The sequence below is a fragment of the Bombus vosnesenskii genome, unplaced genomic scaffold, assembly GCF_011952255.1.
Source record: "Bombus vosnesenskii isolate JDL3184/JDL3185 unplaced genomic scaffold, Bvos_JDL3184-5_v1.1 scf7180000013304, whole genome shotgun sequence".
NCBI lineage: Eukaryota > Metazoa > Arthropoda > Insecta > Hymenoptera > Apidae > Bombus > Bombus vosnesenskii.
In genome coordinates this window covers 95,581-117,105 of record NW_022882953.1, presented here as the reverse complement: position 1 = coordinate 117,105, position 21,525 = coordinate 95,581, and the positions used below count along the sequence as shown (strand labels likewise).

Genomic DNA, 21,525 nt, shown 5'->3' with positions numbered 1-21,525 from the left:
GGTCCGCTTTGTTCCGTTTTTAAACATTTCGAACCAGGAAAGAAAACATCCTTTCGAGGCAACGTGTTTATAACATTTCCTTTGTTCAGCAACCCCAGTTTGGAATATCTTCCTTCCAATTGAGTTTTCATTAGTTTGGTGTATTTGGACTTACTGGATTTAAATCGCGCGCGTTTTTGGCGAATACAGGAGGAATGGAGAAAGGGAAGACTGGTTCGTGATCGAGCTACGGGGTTTATATTTATTACTATGTAGAAAATGAATATATATGTTTCTAGATGTGTCAGCAGAGAATTTTAAACTGTTCGAGGAACAGATATTCTTCTTGGTTAAAAAGTATTGCGAAAGATAAGGAAAGTTCCGCTTGAATATTATTCATATATTATAATATTTTAATACAAATTACTATATAATTGACATGGTCGAAAGAAACTAGAGGTAATAAAAAAATGTCTACACTTATACCAAGTAATATCGAAATTCTTAAAAATCAGACATCCATCATTAACCGTAATCACATATTATTAAAATCACGCGTTGGAAAAAAATTGAGAGAAAGATCACGAAACTTTGACAAAAACTTTACGTATAAAGCGTATATATAAAATCTTGCAATATAGAAACAAAAAGTTTTATCCGAAAGTTGTTTAGTAGAATTTAATATCGAAAAACGAAAGGCAGATTTCGATGAATAAGTTAAGTAAATAAACAAGGAATTAAACGAACCGCAGTGTCTACGAAAAGTATAATTGTATAAATATAGTTTGCTAGACTAGTCAACGATTACCGCGGTGAATTTGTTTTGTATCAACGCAAATATGACGAGTACACCGTGCGATAAGCGAACAGAACTGTTCAAGGTTTCAGTTAAATACATTGCCGCGTCGATCGTTCGACTGGTTGTAATTCTGCTCGCGTATTCGCTGGTTAGAGCCAGCTATTTCCTCGGGACGATGCGACGGTCTTCTCCGAAGCGATTTCGTACGATTATACTTTTCAATGCTGGCAGTATTTAATTATGCGCTCGAGCGACCAATTCGTCGAAAGGTTGAGGCGCACGCTGCTCGCATTGCCGCGCAAATGTAAATGACCGTGAATGTGAATTCCCGGCATGTTAATATACCTTGCTCGATAAACGCTTTTAGTTCCTACCGCGATAAACGACTGTTTCACAGAGATAAACTGAGATAAACTGTGAATTCCGTTGCAACAGGGATTGAAACGTTAGATTACTAGATGCGATAAGAAGAGCAGAAATCTCTGTCTCACGTGCATTTAAACTCATGTTGCTTTGCAAACTAAATATTTATTATTGTAGGTACATTGAGACTTCATTAAATGAACAGCTTTATATAAATTATTAATTCCTTTACTCTGAAGTTTTCCAACGATGTATCACAAATCTTCAATAAACCGTGCTCCTATTATGTGCTACAGTATTGACTCACAGTATTGACAGTATTGACAGTATTAAAATATTAACTCATTAAATTATATATTGTATATTATAATATATACGTATATATATTAGATTATATATTAGATGAAACGGTATATATTGAAACTTATCAATGTTAATCCATATTCTATTTTGCAACTTAATCGCGTTTAAATGATCGGGTATAGATATGCTAATATAGACGTTCTCGTGTGCTTCAATACACGTGACCTAGAGACCTGGAATATCGATGTACAAGGATATTGAGACGTATAATTATCCATGTAATTAAGTACATGAATTTTTAATTCTTTAGAACTCGTTACACGCGTTTTGAGTGTACAGGATCTCTTTAATACGAATCCAAAACCGTGATCTTTAGAAATTACCAAGTTTTTGTAATGAATATTTATTTTCTTTTGTCGGTCGATGAATTTGATTTATTCGATGGAGATGCCTGACGTTAATTGCTAGCGATTTAATGCGTTATCGAGGATTCCTTTCAGCGGCCTGGTTGGAAGCATTTTAAACGGGACCCTGTTTCCTGACCCATTGAGCGCTACAATCAAGTTTAATTAGCGGTATTATGAGTCAGCTAGGGTCATTAGCGTGTCCAAATACGTCGCAGTTTGTGCGGTTATTTAGAAATCGTTGACCCGAAAGCTTTGTTTCCTAAACTAAGCCGCATTGTCGTCGCCGATGAAGTATCTTAACATATTGTTATATAATTGGCTGCCTCTTACGCAAACTCTATCACGCGTAAGCAGCTACTTTCATAACTGGATAATTTTCGCTCACTTTATTTCTACACAAGTTAATAAATACTATCCAACGTAGTGAATAACTTACACGATATGATATTTTAATAATTGTTTAACAGCTCTGGCCAGTCAATAATGTGTTAATATAGTGTACATTACGTGAAAGTGACTAATGATTTCAAAGTTTATAGAGATGCAGTAGTTAACCTGGTAGTCGTTGGAATATCAAACTGAATTACATACAGAACCATAGATCTGTCACCTTGCTATCAAAAGTACGTATGCTATCATAAAATACGTATACGTGTCACAGTGAAAGCGTAAAATTTAGTAAATGTAGTATATGGCGACTAGTTAAATTGCTATATCACAAAACTACGAAGTATCATAAAATGGTAAAACTGTCTACTCTATCCAGTAAATATAGGTGTTCATCTATTGACAACACAGTATGCTGCTGTCAGTAAAATTTTTAATTTCATTGTTCGTGAATATATTTACTTACCAAATTAGCATCTGTATACATTGGCCGGTAAGCATATATCTTTACCAAATTAATACATTCAGTGTAACGTATCCATATTTTAAAACGAACCATTTATCTCTCTCAGTCTCCTTTCTCCACCACAAAACCGCACCCAGATACCAAAAATATTGACCCATTTTCACTTTACGTGTAACAATCGACTACCTAAAAATAGCCACTCTATTCACTAGAACGTCCATATCTCCTACTTGTGTCACGATTCAACGAAATATCACAAAGGCTGCAACGAATTCCAGTCACATACGCCCACGACGTACGATATATGTGTACAACGTTACTTAAGTCCCTTTTCAACGAATGAATAGATCGCCAGACGTAAGTAGCCACTGGTCTACAAATTACGCGGGCATTTGTCGTTCAATCGTTGTTCAATCTACAGCTTGTACCAGCAGCTTATTTATCTTGTTAAGCGACGAATGCTCTTTCATGGGACCACCGTAGTGTTTCAACAATGGGTTTACGATAAGAAACGCGGGAAAAGACGGTTTCTATGATCGCGATACGTTGCGTGAATTCATCGCGTGTCGAAAGTCGTGCTCGGTTCGTCAATTAGGTTCAATTGATCGTAGGTGCGATGCATTCTTGGACGAATTATGTGGTCGTCGTTTGATTGTCGTTCGTGGTGAATGCAATAATTATATGGGTGATGCAATGATTCCTATTGTGGAGATGGTAATTCGCTTGCGATTATTACGTGGAAAAGATAATAAGGTTTGACTAACGCTGGTCGAGAACTTCTGATAATTAAAGTGTTTCCTCGTTTTTTTCACATCTGTAGATCTGTGAAATGAAAAAGAAGATTTTACAGTTAATTTTTTATGTTAACTGCATTATATACGTTTGATCGTTTCCCATGTTCGGTTTGTTCATCGTATCATAATATGATACCTGCCGAGTAATTTTAGTCGTTGCTTAAATACTTTTCCAAATGAGCGAGGCGATATTTAAATCGTAATTGATTCCTCATCAATCATCTTACGACATTTGGTCGTCATTCCTGAAATCGTTATCAACTATCCTGGAATTTGTATGACTTTGTCAGATCTTGCCCATGGAAATCTCGGTAACAGTTTGAGAACAGATTCGAAAAGAGCGCCGTTTACGAGCGACTTAATGGCCGTTCGTTTTTAATATACAGCGAAATCCGGCGTTTTCCAGGCGCATGCAGTTATTTACGCAAGAATTACTTTAATGTTTACGAGCATCGAGGAGCGTGGCATCGTCGCGAATTTTCCAGATTTAATGGACCGCGGTCGGGAATCTAGAAATAGGGAGTTAAGACGAGCGGAAGTTACGCCTTGGTTGCGAGTTAGGCTACCGCGAGTAACAGTCGTTCTGAACATTTTAAGCACTTTTTTTCTTTAAATCTTCGCGTTCCTACGGTTGTACGTGGTCCTCCTCGCAGATGTACGAAGATCGAAGCAACGAGCTTGAAAGAACGTATACTCTTCGTTTTTACAATGAAATTATTCGCCGATCTGTACTTTAGAAGTATTTTCTGACCAGAGAAAGAAATACGAAGTTAGGATAAAATTTCTCAGGATATTTACATTTTACGGGATATTTTGTTTAAATTATTTTAAATTATTAAAAGGATATTATTTTATGTAAATGACTCAAAATATCCCTTGGACCATTGGTACGGTAAGAATATTACAACTAGAAATTGAAATGCCTCGTTTATAGAATACTAAGAGAAAGATTTATGAATTTAAAAAGTTGGCAATCCTCAATGTTTGTGACTCAAATAACTCCGTTGTGCGACTCTCCACACGAAAGCAACCGTTGACGTATCAATTCCGAAAAAAGCACTCTCTTTATACGAATGTCGATAGAGACTCGGAATATTTTTGTTGGAGCACATGTACCTACGATTTCACGTTCATTTACACAGATAACACGGTATTGACGAACTTCAAAAGATAGTAGCTCGGTTTTACGATTAATCCTTGAATCTTTTACCCCTTTCAAACCGCATTACAGAATACCAGAATATCACTCTTAATTTGAAAAAGTGTTCGCTTTACTCACTGACGATTCCTCGAATCGACAAACACACTGTGAAACCGATTGAACGACGGAAAAAAAACCAGGCCATAGAACATTCGATACAGAACGAATCCAATCGCGCCATACACACGGACATGCAGCCTACACGCACACAATATCATCGCAAGAAATGAATTCTCTGTTAGAGAGCATCCCGGTTCGTTCTGAAAGAGCGAAATAAAAATTCCCTTTCGAAAAAGCGGTAACAAAAAAAAAGGGAAAGGACAGAAACAAAAAAAGAAGGGGAAGAAAGGAAGAAGAAGAGAGAAAGAGGGGGAAAAAAGAAACAAGCAAGTGGGTAACAAGAGGAGGCAAAAAGGAGACGCGAGAGAGGATGCGAGAGGAGGAGAGAAAGGAATAAAGAGAACACATTCGACGCGGTAGTTTCTCACGGCGGTGAGAGTGTCGCAAACTGGCGACGAAATAAAGGCGAAAGAAAAAGCGCATAATGTTGCAGCTCTTCCCAATTACTGCGATTAAACGGATTCCCTTGCTAGGGAAACTATTACGCCGTGAAAGCCAGCGGTCGCTCGTGCGATGGCGGGAAGAATGGCAACGAGAGAAGAAATCCCTCGGGAGAGTCGCGTCGGTGAGACAGAGAAGGAGATAATGGGAACCGGGGGGGAAAGGAAAAAAGGAAGGAAAGGAAGAGAAAAATTTAGTAGGAGAAGGTGTACGAAAAGAGGGTGGTTGAGGTTGATGGAAGGAAAGGGAAAGGCAGATAGAAGGCGGAGAAACGGGAGAAAGGGACGACGATGAGGATTTATGTAATTTGTGTATATGACTTGAATAACTGCCTACATAATATAACGCTGGTGGCTGGAGTGCGCGCGAGCAGGCGACGCCCTTCATCATGGAGCTTTAATTAAAATTACGTACGTTTGCTGCTTGTAACGTGCGCTCGCGACTTCTCTCTCCTTCTCTTGCTGCAACCCTCTCTCTGGTCTACCGCTGCTACCTCTTCCTGTTCCTTTCTTTTTCCCTTTTTATCACTCTCCGTCTCCGTCTGTTTAATATTTTTATGAGCTTTTCACGACGCCTGGACGTACACTTGCACGTACAGGGTCTCTCGAATGTACTCGTACCGGAGAGGATACACACAGTGTCTTTGAAAGGCGTTCATAGCCGCTGCTTAAAGTGGTACTTTTTTCGTTTCTTTCTCTCTCCTCCCTCTTCCTCGTTCCCGCGTTCTCTTCCTTTCGTTCCCTTTTCTTCGACCGTCTATGCGGCCTCGCACGAGCCTCTCCCGGGCCCATTCGTACGTGCGTAGGTGGCGCGAATTCTCATTTGTGAAATTCGAATGAAAGAATTTCCATGGTTAGTCCCGCGACGCTCCCGAGACGTCGATTGTAACAGCGTCCGCTGAAAACCACCGTGGATTGTCCTTAATGTCGAAGTGACGCGGCCCCCGTGAGAGTTCACTCTCGAGACGCGAGCTGACACCGCCGCGCCGACACCATGAAAAGAGCGAACACAACCGCGAGAACGTGGATGGGGGAATTATTTGCACCTGTCGAAGCGGAATTGTGCGACCAGTTAAGTTCTAGAGAGGCGTCGTAAGGCGTTATAAGACGTCGTAAGAAGTCTACGTTAACTGAACGCGCTTCGTAATTATAGATTTACGTGGCAGGCTTGATGATACGAATATATAGGGTGGTGTTATTCAGAGATTTAATTGGGTTGAGATTTTGTTCTCCGGCTATGCAGTATTTAACAGTTGTTTTCTTGTTGATTATTGTGGAAGGGTTAGGTTACTATTGCACAATTTTGATTCGGATAATTTGATTCGGGAAGTTTTGTTCTCCGACTATGAAGTACTTAACAGTTGTTTTGTTGGTTGATTATTGTGGAAGGTTTAGGTTATTATTGCACAATTTTGATTCAGATAATTTGATTCGAGAAGCTTAGGAAGAATTTGAAGGAATTTTAACGTTTTATCGAATATTATATACTGCCTGGTATAAACGTTGGGAATTTACTCGTTACCTATATTTATTGGAAAATTCTACCAGATCTTACTTTATTTGATATTTTATCGGTATAAAAGCAGCGATAATCGTTGAATTTGTACTCAACATCAGCTGGTGTTCTGATACTTATGGTTGGTAGTGTACATCTTGTTTTTTTCTTCGGGGCCATCTTATAAACTTTGCAAAGATAGCTGGAACTCTTTCTCCTGAAAAGTCTTTCATCCTTTTTGTTAATGGCGTAATAAAAATAGCTTCTACAAAATTCTATATTTAGTTGTCATTGAATAAATTTTGTGAATAATTAATAACTTTCAGTGAATTTGGCAATTCGTGTATGATGATATTTCTGGATTTATTTTACTCTAGGCAAATTTTCTCAAATCCCGAAAAATTTAATGCGGAGAATCGTTTTTTCAGCCACCGTTCGTGACAGGAAACATCGATTTTGCAATAATCTTCGCCGATCTGAATGTGTTTGTTCCGTTGGCGGTGTGTTGTGCACGGTCGAACCGCGATGTCCACTGTTTGTCTGTTCTCTTCAATCACGGCGAATGTAACGCTCGCAACAAGTGCACGCGCAAATGATTTTTTTATGGTACTTTGACCCCCAAACGTTTTATCCGCGTTCTTTATTTACTCGAAACCTGAATTTATTTGCGAGCAACCGTACGTCGCGACGTTGAACGCACGAACGGACGCGTTTCGAATATCTAACGCGTTTTTATCGTTTTCTCTCCTTTTTTCTGGATTCTCTCTATGTGAGGATAGACTAACCAACCAAAATATTTTTTTACGATCGTACCGAACGTTTTTGAAAAACAATAACTTTCTTAAAAGAAATTGGAGTGCAACGAAAAATTGGACTGAGGGTTTTTCTATGATAAACTTTCTAGAAGATATAATTTTCTAGGAAGTATCTAATTTAGTTGGAACTGCGATAAAATTTAAAACGCTCCGCTCTTGTATTTGTCTGAATTCTTTCGAACAACTTGAATAAACGTTGTGTGGTTAAACCTGAATTTAAACTGCAGGAAACCGCAAATGTAAACTAATCCCGGAATATTAACCGCAGATTCTGTGAAACGCAGTTTTATGAAACTATGTTTTTTCTTATTATATTAGTCAATTCTTCTATGATCGTAAAACGGTTTAATACTGCGTACAAATAAAAGGTTTCAAAATAACAGTAAAAGTTTCGTTTTGCTAAACTCTAAAGAGTTTCCTTAACACTAGAGGAACTTAAGAAATTTCGTTTCTTTTTCCTTCGAATTCTTAAAATTATACATTTAAATACATTCGTTCTTGAATCTCGTAATTTTCAAGAAGAACGAATTTGTCAATTCTGTATATATCATCGAGCCACGAGGGCGCAATTTACAGTAATTGTTTAACTACATCTGTGCCGAGAGTCGGTTTTGATTATCTTCCGCGAACTAATCTCGTGAAGGCATCGAACAATGACGAATCTGTAATGAATATTCAACGTATCCGTGAATTCGTTCGTACGCGGCTGCTATCCATTATGGATATCCGTTGGCTGATCCCAGACAGGCTCGACGTGTTTGCGTTGAAAACTGTTCGAAATTGCTGGTCAGCTAAGTTTCAGGAATACAACATTGATAGAGGGAGGATGGATTTATACGTTTGACTATATGGCTACTAAAATCTAGTTTTCATAAATTTAGTCACTGAGTTAGGAAATTTATATTTTCATGACGATATTCAAAGAGATGGAATCACTTTCTACATGTAATTATTGTAAGAATAAAATCTAATCTCATAAAAATTCACAATCACAGATCATATCTCCAGTTTATTCATAAGTCATCAAACAAATATCATCAAAATCTTCTTTAATTAAATTTCAAATAATCTATATTTTTCTAACAATACGATAATATCTAAAGACTCTTTGATCGACAAATATTTCTTATTATTATAGACATCGTCGTAATTCACACGAAATAATCGAGTCATATCGTAATCTCAACAGGTTTGTTGAAAGGATCCGTGACGGCTGAACGGCCGCGCACGCTGCGTCGCTTGCGGAACGTTTACGGGCCATCCGCATGCGGAATGGGAACCGGAGGTGATGGTGGTGGCGGAGAACGTCTCGAAGACGGAGAGGTCTCGTTCCGGTCGGACCGCGATCGCGAGAGGGACGAGAAAACCCTCAGCATAATGAGCCCGTTCGACGAGCAGGAGGAATGGGCCAAAATTTCAGAGATCATGGCGTCGTTTGGCACGGGTCTCGTCAGAGAATCTGTCTTCGTCACAGAATTGGAGAAGGAATTCCAGACGAGACTAGGTATATGTCAAGATTTATAAATTGAAATATCGAAATATCAAAGTGTATCGCTGTTGGTTATAATCTAATAAATAAATAATAGTTCGAAAGAAACCTGCCATAAGTGAGAAAATTTGTAATAAAAAAAGAAAAGAAAAAAGAAGAGGGAATAAAATTTAATTTTTAATAGAAAATTCCGTATGTTCTTAAATATCTTAAAAAAAGACAACACGATCATTTCTCGAAAAATATTTGCTATTAATTGGTGATTTCGTGTGATTTGTACGCAGGTCTGAGTTCAGACACCAGCAGCAGCCCTATTGTCTCTACTTCCGTTGGTCAGTGGTTGTCAACGTTGGGCCTGGCTGATTACGAGAACCTCTTCATCAACTATGGATTTGATGATCTGGACTTCATAGTACGTGCTTGTATATTATATCTTCTTTGTTTTCTAAAGATGTAACCCAATACCAATTTTGTTATTGATAAACTTTGTGCAATTCTGTTAAATATTTGTACAAATATGAATAGAATAAAAAGTAAGCTGTTTTAGCCAAACTTTAAATTCCAACGAAGAAATTATATTAGAATATCTGATTAGAGATTTATCAAATTTATTACAGTCTTTATATTGATTTGAATAATACTTCTCCTAAAAACCTTGAAAACTCTGCTTTTTCTAACAGAATGGAGTTTTGGACGAGACCGACCTGAAGGACATGGAGATCACCAGCGATCAAGAGCGTGCCGTGATAATGGACGCGGTCGATTTACTGAAAAAACGCGTAGACAAACGATCCGGCGGGAACAGTCAATCCGTGGACGAATGGTTGAAGAGTATTCACCTGGAAAATTACGCAGAGACTTTCAAGAAAAACTTGTACACGGACATGGAACGTGTGAGATGCGTGTGGGAGGTCGAATTGGCGACCGTCTTAGAGATCCAGAAGCCAGCTCATCGTAAGAGGATCCTCGCGTCGGTCAGCGGATCGAGCGCGCGTGCGCAGAATCGCAACTGCACCGGGCCCAACTTGGAGGATCTCAATAAGGATCTGAACACCTTGGTGAGTGAAACCGCATGTTCTGTCTGAATACGAATCGGCATGTTGCCGGCTGACGATTCGTATGGAATCGATAATGGAGAGGAGAGGAGGGGCGTCTGTAAAAATCGCAGAAATATTTGAACCGTAGACGTTGAGTTGAATTTAGACTTTGATATTTTTAGTTTTGTATGCGGTAGCTGTGTTAGGTGTTGGAGATTCTCTATGGAATTTTGGGGTGTGTTGAGAATTAAGGAATTTCTATAGGTTCACGTTGAGTTGTGGATTATTGTTTTTTCTTGAAATTGGCTTTCGTCGCTTATAATCGATTATAAATTTATTTTCCAATTAATTCGAGTATCTAAACAAGCGTAGTGCTTGATACAGATAAATGAACATTAAATGTTCGGCAAAAAATAGCAAATACTTTAAGAAACTATCGCACGATATCAATGAGTATTATACGATTACATCACAAACACTTACACTACGCCACTGTTACGTCGATCTACTGCTCATCTTCACAAAATTTTACTTCATCTTTCAAAAAATGTACAAACTTCCTAAGATATATACTCAAAACAGCATACGCGGATTTCACAACTCTAAAGGCAACGATCAATCCCAGCAAAACGAGTAAAACGACTGGACCGATTGAAGCGAGAAAACTGGAAAGGGTTAACGAGGTTCATCGCAGCGATCGACCTACGTGACGCTCTTGTTCCGCCGATTGTGTCACCTGTCGCGTGATAGGGAGCGCGTCACATCGCGAAGATCATTTTAAGAGCGTATCGGAATCAGACAGAGAGGGAACGTGCTAAAAGAGACAAAATGAAAAAGAAAGAGCGAGAAGTTGAGTGAGTGTCGCGAGTGAAGGGATCCTGTTAAGAATTCCGTTGACACGGGGTGTCTGACGAGGGCCATGGAGCACTTGGGCAAAAAGAGGGTGGCAGCGACACACACCGAAGCAAGCTCGATCGCTCGCATCGGCTTTCAGCCGATCGCGTCATAATGTAAATATCGTGGCTAATTGGAGAGGCGTTATTGTAACAGGCGTATCATCACGGCTCCAGCTAGCTACCTGTTCGCTACTGACTCACCTCACGAGACGACACTCGAACAAGCTTTCAGGCTGATCGCTCGAGCGGACGCTAATAGTTTTTGTTCGGGCGCCTCGAGCGCGATACGTGCATCCGTTAACGAGCTACTCTACCACCTCGCGTCTCTACGCCTGGTCTTTTCGCCGGTGCTCCCTTAATTAGCTAATTAAATTCGATTAATGGCCGTCGGTCGACGCGCACACGTCCAAATTGCTCTCTTTGTTCCTCCGTTTCTCTGCTTCTTACGTCCATTCTTTTCTCGTAATCGAATTTCACGATTGCCGGCCCGTGCAGAGAGTTCCATCTCTCGTATGCGAGCCATCCATCTGTTCCGTCTGCGGATTAATCCTCGAACGCCGAATGCTCGAGAATCATTTTCGCCCACTATTCAAGTTCCAATAGATGCATCGTGGGAGGTGAATTTTTATGCTAGATTTTGAGTTTACTATATTTCCAAATATTTTTGTCGTGATAATTAATTTATTCTTCCAACAACACGTGAATATTTGTTACCATTAATTGCTACTAGACTAAGGGTGATAATGCATTAGTAGAAAACCTAAAGATGCAAACATTGTGCAAATTTTACGACTGTTCCCGAATTGTTTTCCTGTCTATATTATAGGCAGGGGGAAGCCTCTGTGTTCTTCATTTTTCTATGCACGTGTTTGTTAGTATTAGTTTTTTGTAGTTTCTACTTTTCCGTAGGTCTTTTTCTAGGTTTCTTTTTTTGGAGTTGCGAAGGCAAATTATACAAGAGAGGTAGATGTAACAAACGATACGCGAGATGTAATCCGAACAGCGAGCGATACGCTTGTGTGGTTTGAATCTGGTTTGATCGTAATTCCCGGAACGGCGCGAAACGATTCATTCACGGAGATTGCAAAAAGTTTCCTTTTTTTCTCTCTCCCCATTTTTTTTTCCGGGGATGGGACGAGTGGCGAGTTCGAAACGCGACGCTTTCACAGGTGTAATTGCACGTTCTGTAACGCGAGCCCGGCTTTCGTGCGCGGCTTTTGTAACGCTGCGCGAAAATTTTTTTCGCACCGGCATGTCCATTTTTATTTTTGGCCCGCTGACGTATCGGAAATTTGCTTGTAACGCGGCCGGGAACGCGACGTCGGAATGTAAAAAGGTATTTGCCTCGGTCGTCCGTTCGTTCGTTCAAATAAATCTATTGGAAGGTTTTACGTTCGGTGAAAATTAATGGAATGTACTCGTGTTCTATGGGGTTAATATTGACGTTACTGATAAAACGCCGGTCCCTTCCATCAGATCTAAATTCGTTTTTTACTACAATCCCGGTGAAACATGCATACATACTTCATTTATATTGTTATAGGTTTTCGAATCATTAGCTTTGAATCTGCTTGAAGTTTTTCAATTTTTACAGTATAATAACAACGTTGAGATTCATTGAAGATTACTTGCTCTTAAGATCTTTCCATCTCACTGCCAATAGAAACTTCAATCACCAATATCTTGAAAAACATTCAATATTTTTCCCTGTACGTATTTGTACCTTTAAATTTCTCGCAGATGCATAGACATTCGCAGTATTCTAGCCATCTTATTCTTCATTAAATATTTCTAACATAAAAAATTCCTAACATAGTCTTCCGTATTACACCACCGAAATATTAAAAAACAAAAATGAAAGGAAAAAAAAGTACAACCAGCGGACTTATATAAGATCAAGAACGAAGAGACTTTCATTGCTCAAAAACTCGACGGTATCTCGTTTCTCGCAGAAGACGAACATACAGCAGCTGAAAGAGGAGATACGGGAGAAGCTGCCGGAAACAACGACGGAGGGTAATGGCGGTACGTCGATAACCGGAACGAATTCGACCGGCACGAGCACATTAAGGCACCGCAAAAACAGGCCGGCCCCGCAGCCACCCCAGCGACCCAGTTCGCATAATGGGGCGATCTCGGCACCGGAACAACTCGAGATCAGGGCACCGTCGGAGCTGCTGCTCGGCGTTCCGTCCACCCTGAAGACGCAGTGGAGGCACCAGCCAAAAGCTCTAGTCACCGGCTGCGTCACGTACGTCGCCAACGTAAGTCTAATTGCTTCCGTGTTCCATTCCCTTCTTCTGCTTTTTCTCTTTTACTTTGGCATCTTACTAAGTATTTTACATACCCTTGCTACGTCTATCGTGAATAGAACTGTTCTTTACAGAGAGCCAAATGTTCTTAATGTGGATCTACATAGTGGATCTATTCATAGTTTCTATCGATTGTTTATTCTTTGGGATATTTATTACGTAAATGTATCTTAAGGATCTGTTTTTTTTTTTTTTTTTTTTTTTATTAAAGTTTCGAACGAGTTTCTTTATATTGGCGTATCGAAAATATTGGGATTCTTGGTTGATTGTATTTGATTAATTGCTTTTTGGTCTTGTTAAGATTTTGGAGCAAAGAATAATTTTACATTAGTTTTTATATGGACTTTAATCATAAAAGTGACTGTCACGATTCAAATTCATTTTCATTCAGAAATTCTAGAACCGCTTGTGGCAAAAATCTGTTTATACAATTGCGCTTTCCACGATATTGGACAAAAAAAGACATTGTAATAGCTATGAAAACGAGAACACGTCATGTTGGTATAGTAATTGGACTCCATAATTCTATCCTCTCGTTCAAACGCACTGCACGGTTCTTGAATAACGAGTACGTCGTATGATGTCAGTCGGATACTCTTGACAACGCCTCAAGGTGAAGGCTATTACCATAATTACCGCGTGGGTGTAACTAACATTTCATTCAGAGCATTATCTTGCATGGCGTAACCCGCAACACAATGAACGAGCATTTAACGCTTTCTTCCTTCGGGGAATCATGTTGTCCAGCGTAATAGATTTCTATTTCCTTCGATATACGAAGTTGCAAATATTACGTAAAAATCTGACGCTATTTAAGTTATTAGTAACACTTTTCTAAGTAACTCTATGATTCGTAAACATAAAAGATATTGGTAAATAATAAATGTTGAAAAATGGTGAACGCAGGCAGAGATTTTGAAGTTGAGCGACGTTTTAAAGGAAGCAGCTTTTAAATATTTGCGGTTCTAGACATACGATCTTCTTTCTGTTCTAAAATCGTACAGTATCTGGGTTCCACCGTGGTGAAGGAGTTACGTGGTACCGAATCAACAAAGAAGTCGATACAGAAGCTAAAGAAAACGTGTCGCGAACCAAGAGTCACCCCTGACATTACTTTGGCGATTTCTTTTCGTGGCGTGCGGTTCCTCAACACGGTGACCAATGTAAGATATTTTTAAAAACGAAAGAAAAGACTTCGAACGTTAATCCTTTGTAATGCATAATATCTTACGGTAATTTTGATGTCGATCATTTGATTACAAATTGATAATCATGTTTTTTCAACTTCACTTTTTAAAATTAAGCTTTCTAACTCTTCCTTAAATACTTAATAACTTTCGTAACTTTCTATTGATTATTCTTTGAAATAAAGTTAACCGAATTTCGATTAATCGAGAAGCTGTAATACGGCGAGGTATAAGTAAGGAAGACAATCTCGTGCATTTATGGAATTTGTGTCGCGTTGAAAGGGATTAACGTTGAACCGTAATACGATTACCGTGTCTACATTTGTATTTGGAATGATGGGAATCGATAGGAGCCGATTTGCGAGCACGAAATTCGCAACATTCACTGCGCCTGCCAGGATGCCGACGATCTCACGCATTTCGCCTACATCACCAAGGACCACGCCAGCCGTACGCATTTCTGCCACGTTTTCTGCGTGCCAACGATGGTAAGTTTATTTTCTTTCTTGTTTCTATTATAGATATCTATATGAAACTTTATTATAGTGAGAATTGGTATTCAAGGAACATTAAATTTCATAGTTTTATATCTTGACTAAAATCAAAAGATTTAATATAAAAGATTTAATAATAAAAGAAATAACGTGCACTATAATATACCGCTATAAGATACTAGGAAAATTAAGAGTCAACAGGAACATCTAATCCCAAATTCTTTTACGTCATTCTCTTACCACGTTGACTAGGTGAATAATGTGATCATTCACCTCCATCTACCAACTCCATTGTTCCTAAATCTCTTTCCTTCACCCAAAAAGAATCTACGAAGCGAGGAATGCGTGTTTCAGGACCAAGCAACGGAGGTGATCCTAACCCTAGGCCAGGCGTTCGAGGTAGCCTACCAAATGGCCTTGCGTGACAAACTTGGTAGTCACACGGTGCGATCTCAATCGGCCAATCAACTGACGACTTTCTCAAAATCTGCATCGAAAATGCCAATGTCTCCAGATTCTGCGCTGGACACCGGCCGTGAATCGCACAACCAACCTTCGGCCGCTATCCCCATCGTGAATTCAATGAACCCAAAACCAAAACCCCGCTCTAAGTCGTCCATCCCTAACCCTATAGTGCAGTCCACAATGACCAATCCGATGCAAGACTCAAACTCGAACTCGAGTTCTTTCTCTAGCGGCACCGTGAACTATAGTTCCAGCTCGAACTCAGCGACCAGTCCCAGCACGAACTCCGTGAGCAGCTCGAATTCGAACACGAACACGAACCAAAGTGCAAAGCCGCTAGTCACGCACGGTAGGTCCCATTCGGTGAACGACATCAAAGTGAACGGGAACCAGTTGAAATTGGCGCCAGCGCCGGTCGATGACATCGGAATAGGCGTGAAAGACCTGAAGCCAGGTTCCAGGGCGCCTATAGCTCTGTCAGAAGAACTATAAGGGGAATAAGGTTCTCCGTTACTATTTCGATACTCATTACTGTTCGTCCGAGAGATTAGATCGAAACGCTTGACGATCTTTGACCTCGTGGGAAAAGTGTAGGGATGTCGCTTTCGAGACGCGAGTTTGATACAAGGGGTTGTTCTTTAATACGACGGACACAAGGGTGTATGGTGGACTTTAAGGAATTTGAGAAGCGTTTTAGAGTTTTTTTGGGACATTAGAACGATTGTTCTTCTTAATGAAGAACTGAAGATTGTTAATTGTGAATGTGAAACAGATCATCGTACGGATTGACCCTTGCATCAGAATACTATATGAAATTTTGTAAGATCATTAGGACTAATATCGTAAAATCCATTTGGGACTTTGATATTCGACTGAGAGGTCGGATTATACTTGAATTGTTCGATTAACCTTCGTAGACATTATATGACACACGCGAAATAGGACTCGACTAGGCGTTCGCGGTGTCTTTTTATCTCTCGAATTTTTGTAGTAGCATTCTAGACAGACGTTATGACGGGTATCGACAATTTGAATGGTTGTGTCATTCGGAAGAGAATGATAGAGGGGTTTGATGACAGCTCAGGTAAGTAGGAGACGATTGTCGAATTATTTTGCCAAATTCTTGATCGACCATGAAACGGCGATGCTGTGATTTTCTACATCGAGGGCATTAACGAACCGACGAAACACGTTTAGAAGACAACCGTGTGCTCATCTTTTACATATTTTATTCACGTCCATACAACGACAAAATTGAAAAAAGGAAAAGAAGATACAAAGCAACGAATTGAGAAGATTGTTACATTGTATCTGGTTGGACGGAACGTGTATATCGTCAACAGTATTATTTGATTAAAACGAAGCTCTTCGTTACAAAATAGACGTTTTCTAGGTCTTACACTCGATGTTTTGTCAATGAGGAAGAGCGCGACTAACGTTACATCGACGTCTCGCCTAAAATAATTTTAAACGAACTAGAAAAACCGAAAAAAATGTTGACAAAAGGACGTGATTTTTTTAAAGATTTCATTTTAAAGATTCCTCCTGCACATGAAACATTATATTGCATTTAAAAATGGCACATTTACACACATGTAAACATTCCCATGTCGAAAGGACGTACAGGTGAGTTAACAAATTTGCGAATGCTCAATTTTGATCGCGTACAATCAAATTAAAAAAAGAAAAATCGACTGATGAGACTCAGAGGCTGAATCGTTTTCACTTTGAACTGTGGCTGATTGACGTCACGATGGATTCGTTTCTTCCATGAAATCGTCACCCTCGTTCGAGGTGCCACCGTTTTTTCGACGTTCTCATCACCCAAGACTGACAGTCCTTATTTCGTTTCGCATTTTTCACGTTTCTCAGCATTTACGTATAGAGTATGAACAATGTACACACATGCATGTACACAACAACATAAATTGCACGTATTAATTATCGTAAAACAAAGAAGAAGTAAAAAAGAAAGGACGAAGAGGAGGAAAAACGAAAAGAAAACCGAAGAGAAAATTCACTCCGTGCGAATTAACGTGTATCTATCGAGTGCTAATTGGACGAACCTCGCGATTAAGAAACGAATATTATACCACGAAACGGTACCAAATATCTATCTATTGTATATTTAAATACTCCACGGAGTTCCCTCGAAAACCCTACATTTAATATAAGTCGATTTTCAAGTTTCCAAGTTGCTACGATTGTAAGGAACGTACTACAATCATATTCGAGCGTAGCTGACCAATTCAGCTTTGAGCACTAAAGACGACTCGAATTGATTCAAAGATGTGTCAATAGTAGAGTACTAATATCGATTGAACAGCAAGTAGCATCTCACGTATGTGGGCTCCGTCCCTGAAACGGAGCAGGCCTAACTGACCTCGTATGTAGTTGTCGAATCGTAGTGATAAATCGTGAGCGTATAATTGCCCATCACGAACCGTCTCTGGGAAGTCGGGAAAGATAAAAGCGTGCGGTAGCTCGAGAAAATTGTCGAGACGTCAAACAAATGACGTCTGGTTGTGTACACAACGGGTAGATTGATTCGTAGCGAAAACCAAAGATTGCATGTTTGTATATAAAGCACGCGCGATATTAATCGAACGGGAACGTGGCGATATTAATCGCGATATTAAGCTGGAGAGCAAAGAGAGACGGAGCAAAGTGGAGTGAAATCCATTTTAGGGTGATACGAAGAGAATATATTATACACGGTCACAGACAAGTGGAACACGAGAAACTGCCAAATAACACACCACCATAAACACGTGGCTATACGCACACTTTGTATTCATCACATTTAAAATGATAGTTAGCTCTATTCATAATGTATATGTATATATATTAACGCTTAATCCTGCATGTATATATATATATATACACACATATATACGTGCAGGATTAAGCGTTTAAGGTGTTGCGATAGAGGTGAACGAGGTTCGTGGACGACGTGATACAGTAATTTCAACGTGGAGTAAAATTAGGTGGATGCTCCACCTTTCGTAAGTTCGTACATTCGCGAACTGTAGCGCAGCTATTGTAGAATTGTAGAAAATCGAAATAGAGAGCATGCTTCGTCGATGTGTGTGTCGATAAATTCGAGAAAATCTCGAGAAGAAGCATTATTGGAAAAAAGTCGATATGAAATCGATCAGAGGGGTTATTCGTGTTGGCTTTGGTTATTAGTGTTGTTCGATTGTAATAAAATGAGCGGTAAGTCGGATATTAAGATTCGATAATTGGTAATTGTTTGGATAATATGGTTATGTGAAAAAAATACATAAATGAAACGAAAGAAGGAAAAAATAATATGTACGTACTTAGACTATTATCGATGGCACTATTATTTGATAACGAAATCAATAAATTTTGTAGCGTCGTAAATTACAACAGAATAGTTGACGAAAACGTAGTACTGCGTTAGAGTGCAGTATTTAATACAGGACAATTTGAATGCTACGTAGTTGATAGTCGTATTATCGATCGATAGAGTGTTTCTCGACCAAGTTTTGACGTTTATGAGTAAAACGTACGTACTACGCGTTTCGAACATTTTAACGAAGTATCTTTATCGACAAGCGTACCAAAATGTCCTTTCGTAGATTTGTACTTTCGTAAGATTTTCCTTGCTTTCTTTTTTTCTTCTTTATAAAAATTGCGTACAGTGATTCGTATAAAGTAACATGGAAGATTATTTTCTACATGATGCCATTTAAGACGTTTTACACAGAATTCTCTTTCTGTTGTTCCTATGGATTCCTCGTAATATACGCTCAAACGTTCGATATCGTATTTGCCAACGAAAAGTGTTTTAAACACTTTCTTATGCATTTATCAGATCGTAGAAATAACAACCATTTACTGATTCAAAAAGGCGCGAAAAAAGACCAGTCCATTCTTAACTTTACACGAATCACTACATACATCTCAAATTTCTCGTCAAGAATTTTCTTCATCGCACAATCACATGACTCGCGACTTGAAACAACACTCATTTCGTCCATCAACGAACAATACAGTTTGTAGCCGATGCAATCTTTCAAGTGCCAACAATGGAGCCCCATTTGTATTCAATAAACCCAACGTCGATGTAACTTCGGGATTCCGAAGTTAGACCGGCCTGGTGTCAGCCGAAGAGAAAAAATTCCGACGGACGCATACGCGCGTTCGACAAGGTGTACATAACATACATCGAACACTTGGTAGCTATCTTGTTTTTTGCTATACTGTAAATTTAACCTATCCACACGTGTTCAAAGGGGAATCTTTCGTTCCGTTCCGCCGTGAACACGGACGCAATAGATAGTCGCACGAGATAATTTATTTCCTTCTTGCGCAGAGGACGGACCGGCAATCTCCTACGAAAGAGGCATCTATCATAGCGTAAACTTTTAAGTATTTATATATATATATATTATATATATATTAAAAAAACAAAAAAACAGTAATAAAACATTAAACGAGTAAACGTTAGCTGTATACACTATATACGACTATACATAGGACGAGTGGTATCGGCAATGAGTTTTTTTTAAGGAACTCAGACTCATGCCAATCGCGCGAAGAAAACTCATTCACGGACCAAGAAACGATAAAAACGGGAGAGAAAAACAGGAGAGAAAAAAAAGTAAATGATTAATTGACAAGGGGAGACGATATGTATTTGCTCGTAAACTATTAATAGTATTTCAGGAAAAATAAAAGGAAATATTAGACACAGCTGTCGAGAGAGGAATTTTTAGGTCGTCTTTCTTTCTCGTGAATGACGTGGTGCGACGATTATTTCGTCGTGTCGATTATTTAGATCGAATTTCAGGTATCAGGTGTACGTGTACATAGGTGTATGGTAAAACTAGAGCGTGCTACAGCGATCACCGTGAATCAGTTCAGTGACTCAACGATACCAAAGAGACAGTCGAAGCAATTTCCTAATTGTACATTAGACGACTATGTGTGATTAAAGTGACATACTGATTATTCCTGTGAACTTTTGTTGTTTCTGTCGCTCACTTCCGTTTGATTGACCTACGCCTTGGCATCCTACGGGGTTTCCGCGGGATGGGTTCTTGCGGTTTTCACCGTTCGAAGTTTTTAGACGTGAACAAATTGTTGAAGTTGTGAAAAATTTAATATCACAACTTGGTATCTGTTTATTATCAAAGATCGTTCGAATAGTCGACTGAAATTTGAAAATCAATCGGCAAAATCTTGAAGGATCTCAGAATGATTCATTGCAAAGATACTTCACAGGGACGTTCTAACGATAGTTTTATAAATTAGCAATAAAGTGCAATACAAATATTGGGAGCACAGAGTGTACATATCGATTACCTAGTCAGAAACTCTCAGAAGGGTATTTCAAGGCACAAATAAAGTAATCCAATATTCGTCGAGATTCTGTAAATACACTAAATTTGTCATTCGTCGGACTACCTCTTACTCATAGGTATAATACTTATTTGATTTAAACATCTTCGCAATATGAATTCTGAACTTGAAGAATTTGAAATTTCTACATATTTTGCTTACGCTTAAAAACTTCAAACGATACGCAAGGTGGTGCATTGATTAATCGCTTCGGTATCTTTTATCGAATTTACGCTCCAAAAAATATAACGATAGTGTTGTCAAGAAAATGTTAAGATAGTCGAGCTAAATATACTTTACGTCCTTTTCTCTTCACTTTTATAAACCACGTAATAATACATACAGGGTGATCGAAAGGATGAAACAATTTAGAAGCGTATAGTATTTGTTAGAACGGTTAAGATACGTTTAATCAGTTTAGGTCTACATGTTTGTTTCTTAATAACAGTTTAATCATTCTACGTTGTTTGTATTGATGTTTAATCATTCTATTAATACTAGCAATATTTTGTTGTTAGTAGTAGTAATACGTAATACGTTCACAAGGCTAATTTTACGAGACATGTGACAGCTAACAAAGACAGAAATAAGACGCATTAGCTAATCTTTTTCACACTAAAGTACCCACTTTGATTACATCCTATTTTAATCTATTTAAATTTCATAAATACAATACAAACGATATTTTCCATATGACAACCCTTTT

At 38.9% G+C, this 21,525-nt stretch overlaps 1 protein-coding gene across 2 annotated transcripts in view; it reads left to right on the top strand.

The window, feature by feature from the left end:
* Nucleotides 1-19,865, top strand: part of LOC117234346 (ankyrin repeat and SAM domain-containing protein 1A-like) — a 76,551-nt gene extending 56,686 nt beyond the window's left edge. Inside the window, exons 12-18 of one of the 2 annotated variants that reach the window (XM_033495452.1) lie at nucleotides 8,759-9,073; nucleotides 9,343-9,470; nucleotides 9,739-10,116; nucleotides 12,944-13,255; nucleotides 14,308-14,466; nucleotides 14,841-14,978; nucleotides 15,339-19,865. In XM_033495452.1, coding sequence (XP_033351343.1) covers nucleotides 8,759-9,073; nucleotides 9,343-9,470; nucleotides 9,739-10,116; nucleotides 12,944-13,255; nucleotides 14,308-14,466; nucleotides 14,841-14,978; nucleotides 15,339-15,941 — 2,033 coding nt within the window. In that variant the 3' untranslated portion in view covers nucleotides 15,942-19,865. The remainder of the gene's footprint in view (nucleotides 1-8,758; nucleotides 9,074-9,342; nucleotides 9,471-9,738; nucleotides 10,117-12,943; nucleotides 13,256-14,307; nucleotides 14,467-14,840; nucleotides 14,979-15,338) is intronic. The other variant, XM_033495453.1, reaches the window with a different exon arrangement.
* Nucleotides 19,866-21,525: the final 1,660 nt, after the last annotated feature.